This window comes from Phodopus roborovskii, unplaced genomic scaffold (assembly GCF_943737965.1).
Source record: "Phodopus roborovskii unplaced genomic scaffold, PHOROB, whole genome shotgun sequence".
Lineage (NCBI taxonomy): Eukaryota > Metazoa > Chordata > Mammalia > Rodentia > Cricetidae > Phodopus > Phodopus roborovskii.
In genome coordinates, this window is record NW_026126515.1 from 11,669,771 (window position 1) to 11,680,070 (window position 10,300).

General features: G+C 43.2%; 1 protein-coding gene across 1 annotated transcript in view; it reads right to left on the reverse strand.

Annotated features, from left to right (window-relative positions):
* Positions 1-3,700: 3,700 nt before the first annotated feature.
* Ston2 (stonin 2) overlaps positions 3,701-10,300 on the reverse strand; it is a 92,698-nt gene continuing 86,098 nt past the window's right edge. Inside the window, exons 5-6 of the mRNA XM_051196150.1 lie at positions 5,577-5,779; positions 3,701-3,835 (exon numbers count right to left, since the gene is read on the reverse strand). Of these exons, the coding sequence (XP_051052107.1) occupies positions 3,752-3,835; positions 5,577-5,779 (287 nt within the window). The 3' untranslated portion in view covers positions 3,701-3,751. The remainder of the gene's footprint in view (positions 3,836-5,576; positions 5,780-10,300) is intronic.

Here is a 10,300-nt window from a genome sequence, read left to right on the forward strand (position 1 = left end):
CTTCGTCTTCATGTGTCACATTTCTCAGGACATACATTCCTGATCCCAACCATGCTTCTAAAGAGAAACTAGTCTTATTTCAAATAAGAACTCTTTTAAACGAAATAATACGCTTGAGGGTAAGTCCGCACAGTAAATGTAGGAAGGTAGTGAGTAGATGGGGACAAATAGAAAACAAACAAACAAACAAACAAAAAGAACAAACAAACAAAAACAAAGCAACAACGACAACAACAAAAACAGTCTGGAAAAATCTACTAAGAACAAAGGGCTAACTTTTGATGAGGAATAACTAACTAGCACTCTGTCTATAAGAGGAGTGCCAGTGATCTGTCCTCAAAATCCCTCCCACTGACTTTTTTGTTGTTGCTTGTGTGGTGCTGGACCTTGTGCAAGCTAGGCAAGCTCTACCACTGAGCCACATTGTCGGACCTCTTGTCTGATAGAGTAGAATGAGTTTTTTTTTTCTAAATCCGTGTCATTGCAAAGTTGAAAAATAAGTCCTGGACTCAAAAGTAAATAGTCTTTGATACCATGTAACACCAAACATGCTCTAACTGTATTGGTAAAATCCATCCCTTTTTATATTTTTACATTATTGATCACATAGACTAGGCCTTTTTTCTTTTTGGTAACCACAGGAAAAATAAAAACTGAGGTACAACATGGCAAGTGCAATTTTGTTCAACTACGGTTTTTATGTAGGTTATTTTTTTTTTTTTAAAAAGATGTATTTATTTATTTTATATATACAGTGTTCTGTCTGCAGGCCAGAAGAGGGCACCAGATCACATTACAGAAGGTTGTGAGCTGCTGGGAATTGAACTCAGGCCCTCTGACAGAGCAGTCAGTGCTCTTAACCTCTGAGCCATCTCTCCAGCCCCTTATGTAGTTATTAGTAAGCCCTAAAATACATGTCATCATACCCCTCAGCTACCTACATGTTATCCATAATGATCCTAAGCAAGGCAGAGGCAAAACAAATCAGATGGAATCAAGGTAATAAGTGATAATTTGCTTGTTAAAAATAAATAGCACAGGAGAGTTTTTTTTCCCCCAAGTTCTGATTAATGGCAACACAACAACAAAAGTCCAAACAGTCCAGGGGAAGTACCAAGGCGAGAAGAATTAGCCAAGGGGGTGGGAGAGAGGACAGTGCAGGTGCTGTGTACACTAAGTTACCAACGAGGCAGGACCCCTGACGGTTCTGAGCTAGGGATGACCTTCATTCATCTTGCCAACTCTCCAAGCCCTTGAACTTCTGGGAACTCTAAAGGCCTTTAGCCCAACAGAGGAAATGACATGGATTTCTTTGACAATGTTCTATGTGAGGATCCCACTGTCCTCCAACAGCACGAAAACACAGAGGAAAGGTTATCTGGAGCTAGACAGCCTCGTTCCTATCAAGTCTATTTGGAAAAGACCTGTCCTGCCACCTTGCCCAAATCCAACACGACAGTCTTTGTTAACCTCTGGGCATCGCTATGGCAGGAAATTTTCAATGACCCCTTTCTTCTTTAGAACACTTCTTACTAGAAGATTCTTATATTAAGCAAACATCTGTCATCCGTAAAGTTCTTTGTTTCTATTTTATTTTTGCCTTTGAAGCTATGCAAAACAAATCTAACCCATCATGTTTATAGCTTAGCAGAAACTTTGTGGCAGCTGTTACATCATTCCCCAGCTTCTTGGAACTCCCTTCCCAGCTATATCCCCCACCAACCCCCGTTCCTAACATAATCATGATTGATCTTCACAACCCTGGTCACCTGCCTGTGGACACAGTCACCATATTCATGTCTCCCTTCAAATATAGTAGCTATGATTGAATGTAAGCCTCCATTCAGGCATGTGCTGGCCCATGCACCATGCAGAGCTGTTTAAATACCTACCACCACAGATGGAATGCATTAGTTTTGTGAATAGCCATGATATATTGCTGCTTCAAAAATGAACTCCCATTTCCTCAAGAAAATGTTTATATAAAACCAACCCCTCTGAATTACACACACACACACACACACACACACACACACACACACACACACACTCTCTCTCTCTCTGTACTGAATGGGTTGCATTTTAAAAAGTCAAAATACAGGTCATCTATGCCTGTACAGCTCCTTTTTGTTTCACTCTAATGCTTAGATGGTTACAAACATTCTTCAAGCTGGGAAGTGGCAGTGCACACACGCCTTTAATTCCCACACTCCGGAGGCAGAGGCAGGCAAATCTCTGAGTTTGAGGCCAGTCTTGTCTACAGAGAGAGAGAGAGTTCCAGGCCAGCCATGGCTACACAGAGAAACCCTGCCTCAAAGAAAAACAAAACAAAGCAAAAAACCCAAAACAAACAAACAAAAAAACATAGCTCAAAAACTGCGATGATTTCTAATGCCTGGTGCCAGAACATAGCTTGATCTCACTAAATACGAGCTGAATATATACATCTTGAATCAGTCAGTCCCAAACTGCAGGCATTTTATATTTTCATATGTTCCCAAGTCTGATAAAATAAGCGTTCTGTCCCCTTGCTTTATTCTTCATGAGAGAAAACACCAAGGTGCAAATACAGGGTGTGGGGAAACAGTGCGGGGGGGGGGGGGGGCTGGGAACACGTGACGGGAAAGGTGGCCTTTCTGATTGTTGGAATCAGGGTTTCATGCTCATGATGCTGTCAGACTGGCTTTTCCCCAGGTCTACCCTGGAGCCCGCTCCCTTTTTGATCTTTCACAACACTGAATTTGGGGCAAAGCTCATTCCATTAAGATTGTACAATGATCTCTTTAACTTCAGTTTCCTCAACATTTTGAGATAAAGGGACATGTAACAGTCATTGCCTATGAGGTATAACAAGAAATGCCAAATATCCCCTCCCCCCATAGCCATGCCAGTATTTCAGGAATTAGAAAAGATCGGTGAGAATCTGGCCACTCATTACGATTGAAGTTGCCTTCTGAACTGAATATAAACTTACACTTAAAGTCCCTTTTCCTTCAAGTGCAGAAAAATAAGTTTGGCTTTTTTTCTTCAACAGATTGTGAATCCAATCCAGTCCATTTGTAGAGTTAAACTCCAGTCCCAGAATTTGGAAAAAAAAAAAAAAAATCCGACTGGCCTCTCCCACTGTGCATCATGACTCGGGATAGCAAATGGAAAAGTAGATGCTGGAAAAGTATTTTGATCTTGAACAATCCAGAACCAGAAGGGAAACAAAACATCTGGAAAAACTCTGTGGAGTAAAACCAGCATTTAAAGAATGGAGACTTCTAGAAAAGGCCTAGTAGACTCAAAGAGGAAATGGTTTTGAAATTCCTCTGATTCTTTTACAGAGGGAAAGATGGATTCTTGATTAACTTTCCAGGCTGCCTTTTCCAGAAACTGACAAGTGACTGATGGATATTGGGAGCAAATTGTGCCAACGCTGATGTTGGCCATTCTTTTTGGGTTTCTAACAGCCACCACAAACCACACACCAATGCCATAATAGAAGCAGAAAGGAGACAAGGAGGCTTGACACACAATAAACTCCAAAAGCCGGGTGCACCAGGTGTTCAGGCATGCTGTGTCAAGGAGTGGATTGAAAGCAGCCCCTCGGGATTTCCTGTCACTCACAGGTAACTAACTGCACATAGGAAACTGTGGTAGACAGCCCCCAACAGGGAGCAGCCACAGCCGGTGTTGACCTAAGCTTGAGTTATTCAGGACACCCGATCCTGACTCAGCATTCCTCAGGTCCTTACACAGGCCACTGTCACTGTACCCCACATTCCTCTGGGTTGTCCAGCTCTTCTCCCTCAAAGTCTGGCTTCAAACTCTTTTTTCGTTCAATTTCCACCTGCAGAAATAAAAGAAGGATAGCATATCTCGGATAAGAGGGAGAGGCAAAGCACAAAAACAGAAGAGCCTCGGTTCCTGGGGCTGCCTGGAATTTTGTGCCACAATGGAACCGCTGAGTCCGGTTTAAACCATGAGCCCCTGGAAGGTGTGAATCCTCTCTTCTTTGTGGTCCTGGCAAACTCTTTATTCTTTTCAGAACTGCTCAGAGATTATCTTTGCTCCTCACTCAGAACGGACACTGGGTTTTCTCTGAATAGTCCTGGTGTCTCTGGCTCCACTATTCCATAATCTCCAACGGACAGGAGCAAGATCCAGTTCAGCAAGTAACTGCCCAGTTTACAGCCTTTTGTAACTGACCACTTAAGGCTCCTCCAGCTACTTCGTTTCTTTTAAATCTCTACGCTAATAAGTATCAGAGCATTTACTGGGCTAGCCCATCTTCTGTAAAATCCTGTCAAGAAGTTGCCCTTTGAAAGTAACAGGCCTTGGGTGAAGAGAGGGCTCCGTGGTTAATACTGGCTGCTCTTCCGGAGGGCCTGGGCTCACTTCCCAGCTCCTACATGGTGGCTCACCCTTGTCTGTGACTCCAGTCCCAGGGCCTCCTCAGGCACTGCAAGCATGTGGTGCTCAGACATGCATGCAGACAAAACACCCCCATGCATCAAATAAATAAATAAATAAATAAATAAATAAATAAACAAATAAATAAATAATCAAATGAATAATCAAATGTTTTTAGAGTAGGGTGTCTTAAATAAAGCCTCTGCTAAGACAGTAAGGGACTGTTTGAATCGAGGAATCCCATCATTCCGTCTGCTCCCCAGCCCTAAATTGAAGATTAGGCTTCTCCATGTGGAGGCAACAAGGGAAGATAAAATTACAGTTCATAGTTGTGGGGGACAGGGGGAGTGCTAGTTTTGTCCTGGCCACAAGATGGGGCATTTGTTCTTTTTGGTAGTTAAAAGTTTTAAGATGACACAACTAAGAAAATATTTAAAGGAATAATAAATTACATAAATCTGCAGAGTACGTAGGAAATTACCAAACAACCTTGCAAAACCTTTAGTGTCTCTTTTTCTTCCCTCTTTGGAAGTCGTTCTTCTACCAAAGTCTACAAGTGTTAAAAGTCCTTGTTTTCACAACGATCTACCTACTATAATCTGAGCGCTCAGAGGCAGAACAGGATTTGAACCGGATTGAGCTACAGAGGGAAACCTTGTCAACCCCTGTCTCTACCTCCCTTTCCCCAAGAAAACCAGCTCTCCAGCATTGAAAGCAGACATCTCAATCCTATTATCACTGTGAAAGGGTTTGGCTTTTAAGCCTTACACTCTTACGGCTCTGTGCCTGCCTATGTTGGTTCTGATACACAATTCCTGTAGATGAAATACTTGATTCAGCTTATCACGTTCACAATACTCCCCTCCATTTCCAAGTTCATTCCAAAACATGAATTATGCCACAGATGAGTAACAATTACTGCTTGGTCCCACTGCTCTTTCTGTTATTATTCATGATGCCAGACACTATATTCTTCTCTGTCATCAGCCCCTTAATTCTTTCTTTCCAAACCTTTCGCTTACCAGGGAGAGATTATTTCATTAAAGCCAGAGCTGATTCGTCCACAGCTATTAATGGAAAGTTCCTTGATATGAGAAGCCTTTGCTAAAGGAAGAAGGGGGAGGGGCGGAACGAACAAAAGGACTTGGAAACATCAGCCCGGAGCCCCCTGAGGCTACCTTGTAGCTGTAGTGTGCAGAGTAATTGACCCACTTCCTGACACCAGGCTTGTCTTCCACAGAGATGGATCTCACAGCTGCTTTGGAGGCAGACGTCGTGGGCATGCTGAACTCGACGTTTACGTAACTGGCAAATCTGGAAGGCACTTCCCGGTCAGAGCCAAGTTCAAGGTGGCAAAAGAAACAGTGTGGGTGCCCAGAAGCTATAACAGAAAGAAAGAGTCCAGAGGTCAAGGTCTTTGAGGATGAAATTAAAAAGAAAAAGAAACCAAAGAGCCACTTTGATAATACTGGCGGTCTGCAGGCTGTGCACCTGGCACTTTTGGAGGGGCCAATGCCAAGCAAGAGGGCTTCCGCAGGCAGACATCAGGCTCTGTGTGTCTCAGACTCTCTTGATTACTGCAGCCTGAAATTCTAGCATAAAAGCCACAGTTGGAAGGGGGCTAGAGAGATGGCTCAGTGGTTAAGAGCAATGGCCGTCCTTCCAAAGGTCCTGGGTTCAATTTTCAGCACCCACACGGCAGCTCACAATTGTCTGTAACTCCAGTTGCAGGGGATGCGGTAGCGTCACACACACATACATGAAGGGAAAATGCCAACACATACAGAATAAACAAACAATCAAATGATTCAACATCATTTATAAACAAAAGCAAACCCCCACAGTCTGAGAAATTGGGGCTTTTCTGCCTGTTTAGGTCAAAGAGCTGTGTAGACACAGAAGGGACCCAAGGCTTAAGAGTGAAGAGATGAGATTAGTTAGCACTTGACACCTAATAAAACCTCAGTGACAGCCACCTGGAGCAAACTGCTTTCCTTTACAAGATGAATCTTCTTAATAGTACATTTTGTATTTTCAGAGATGCCGCAGGCATGTTTCTGTGGGCGGGTGATGTATGAAAGTGACAGACTTAAAGAAGCACGCATGAAATCAGGGAACACAATGCAAAGGGCAGACGATCTGTAGCCGGAATGCCTTAGTCCACTTGTAGTTGTCCTCGAAGTGGAAGGGCCTTTGTTCTCTTCTGCCCTGAATTCCTCATCTGGAAAGTGAAGTGGTTAGGAGGGGTATGAAAAGGCGGGCTGTACAATAAATTTAAACAGAAGTGGGGTGCTATGGAGGTTAACTCCGTTATCTATGGGTCAACTGTTCTTACAGGTAAACTTAGGATCTGCTAAAGGCGAGTTTAGTTCTGTGACTACGACATTCGAGCATCATCGTCCCTCATCAGACACAGAGGGTGATGACTGGGTGCCCTTTACCTGGTATGATACTAGATGCTCCACACAGACTCTTGCTGAATCTCATCACAAACCCTCAAAGCAGCAGTTCTCAACCTGTGGGTCGCAACCCCTTTGGGGGTCACCATCAGATATCCTGCATCTCAGATATTTATGTTATGATTTATAACAGTCCAGTTTTGAGGTAGGAATAAAATAATGTTATGGTTGGGGAGTCGCCACCACATGAGGAACTGTATTAAAGGGTCACAGAATTAGGGAGGTTGAGAACTACTGCCTTAAGATCACTGAGGTTTCTGGAGGCAAAGTAAGCTGCCACGGGTCATGGCTAGAAATTGGCAGAGCTATCTATCTATGACTGTAGGCTGTCGCTCCTTTGTCTGAGTCATAATAAGTTCATGGTTCCCAAACACAGAGGCCAGATTGTGGGACAAGAGTGGGGATGGAGAGCATCAAGCAGCGACAGATGAACAGCGTGACATGGCTGACTGACTGTAGAACTCTTTCCTGCCTCTCCAAGTAAACAACTCCAGTTTTCGTTACTGTTCTGGGCGGGATCTTTCAATCTCAGACAGAAGATACACACCCTCTCTCCAAGGAGAATGCTACGGAGTGAAGTACTTGTTTTTTTCTCTGTTTCAGAAATGTAAAGTACTTTAATGGTTATTTCTACAGAGTTAGGCTAGGAAACCGAACTGAAAAATTTGCACTGGTTTCTAGGGAAGGGAACTGAACTAAGATGCATGTAATAAGAAAAAAGCATGATCTGAAATCGAGGCTGCTCAATCTATCATTCTGCATGGCACAGACTAATTATAAAGCCATCATTTATCAGCACCACTAACACTCTGCTTCACACTTAAAAGCACCGTCCAATCTCATTCTCAATGAGCTGGCTATAAATGATCCTACTTCATAGATGAGAAGAATTAGATTTCTCCGAACAGGTTAAGTCAATTGCCTGAGGTCACACCACCATTAAGCAGTAGAGTTCAGAATGAAGATCAGATCTTGCCAACTCTAAATCAGGTTCTAAATACTTGGTACGCTGCTACAGGATTTGCTCACTGTAATGCACAAGACCTCTCAACTCCAATAGGAACTGGAACAGTTGTTTTGATCTAATTAGCTTTAGTTGACATTGCTGAAATGCTGAGAGATCATTCCTCTTTTTAAAAGGCGACTCCTTCCTCAGATTGTCTCTAAGTGTATTCATTCACAGGAAACCTCTCTCTCTCTCTCTCTCTCTCTCTCTCTCTCTATATATATATATATATATATATATATATATATATACACACACACACATACATACATACATATATATTCATTAACTTGTTTTTCTTGATGAAATTTAGCATTAAAATTCAGATTGACTTTTTTATTTCTTAAAAAAAAGTAAATAAAAAAGATCCATGGCATTTGGTGTGCTTTCTCTTTACCTAGAATAATAAGAACCAGAATCCCAGAAAGAAAAAAAAAGTTACTTATGTTTCAGGGCAAATGTTTCATCTCTTAGTGTGTTCTGTGGGCCATGCATGTCCACGTAGGACCAGGGGACAGTGTTTTCAGAGGGACTAGTCTGTCTGGCCTTCACTGGGATCCATGGCAATGGAGGTAGTGGTTATAAAAAAACTACTGTAAGAAGCAATTTACCAGCTGGGCAATGATGTTGCATATCTTTAATCCTAGCACTTGGGAGGCAGAAACCAGCAGATTTCTGTGAGTTCAAGGCCAGCCTGTCTACAAAATGAGTTCCAGGACAGCCAGGGCTACAAAGAAATCCTGCCTTGAAAAAAAAAAAAAAAAAAAACAAAAACCACCTGGCCCCCCAAAGACCAATTTACCAACTCAGAAAATGGGTTGTAATCAAAGTTCATCACCAGCTCTTTGGCTTTGTGAATAGGAAGGCAGAAGCTGGGCAACAATTGTCAGCTGTACTGGCTAGTTTTATGACAACTTGACTCATCAGAGAGGAAGAAGCCTCAACTGGGAAAATGCCTCTATAAGGTAAGGCAGGAGGCAAGACTATAGGGCATATTCCTCATTCGTGATTGGTGGAAAGGGCTCTGCCCATTGTGGGCGATGCCATTCCTAGGCTTTGTGGTCCTGGGCTCTATGAGAAAGCAGGCTCAGCAACTCATGAGGAGCAAGCCAGTAAGCAGCACTCCTCCGTGGTCTCTTCGGCTTGATTGCTCTGGTCACCTGTCAAGTTGAGCCAAGTGGCCCAAGGACCAAAACTGATGATAAAAACTTGTCTCCATGGCTGTACCGAGGTGACAACTGTTAGTTTCTGTGACTAGTGCTGCTCCGGGAGCTGTTTTCTGATATGTGGTGTTTAACCTTTCCTCAGATCAACGACCTATTCATATGGAAGACCACCCCCACCCCCCATTCCATTTATGGTCAGCCCTTGTTGCAAATAACTAAATCCTTCACATAGAACTTTTAAGTATTTCAAGTTGCTTTGAGATTATTTGTATGCCTCCAGAAACTACAAATCTTTGTTCCCACGGTGGAGATTATTTGTGACATGCATCTACTTGTCTCCATCTATGAAGGGGATCTGGGGTACTGAGAAGAGATCCCTGATTGTGTTTTTTGTGACTTCAGGTGAGTAACATCATCTCTAAGATATTGCTTTTTCATCTAAGGTCCCAGCTTGAAAGCCTGTTCCTTTCACAGCTCTCTCAGAATACCCCAGGGCATCTGTGCCAAAAGAGAGAGAATTCAGTGCTTCTCATTTCTGTTGTCGGGTGAGGTGGGCCTGATGGCCGGCTAGGCAGCCAGCACAGGAGCACCAGGAGAACACAATGCTGAGCAATGAGTAAGCAAATGCAGCAAGGAAGACTGTTTTAAAAATCCTGTCAGTGTGGAAGCAGAGGGTGGCCGCCCGCCCCGGCCTCCAACACAGAGGTCTGATTGTCTCTTCCGGCTGACACTGCTACACCCAGTGTCAGACACAGAATGCCCTGCCGTTTGCCTACTCCTCGGGCAGTCTCAGGAGTTGATTAGACTGCATGGTCTCTTGCTATCTTATCAAATTCTATTTAAGATAGGATAATGCAGCCATTCCACACTTGTAGCCAAACACACTGCAATATTCAACAGTGGTAATACAAGAAAGTATGGGCACGGTGTTTCAACCAGGATTTCAAGCCAGTATTTTTTTTTTTTTTTCCTTTTCTTCTTCTTCGTTTTTTTTTTGCCTGACTAGATAATCCACTTTTCCTTAACTGATGGGCCCAGCTTATCACAGACAAGGGAAGTGGTTTAAAGCTTGTGAGATCACAGGTTCTTCGAAGGCGTCTGAGGTCACTTACACATAAACTCTTTACGGCTGGTTATTGCTGCCTTGTTTTGTCACTCCTAACGTCTTGCTGGTACCTGCCTTCCATACTCCCTCAGACACAGCAGCACGGGCCCTAGCAGCAGCGGGCAGGGCAGCTCGGTTGGGAAGTTTGTTTGTTTAAGTCAAACAC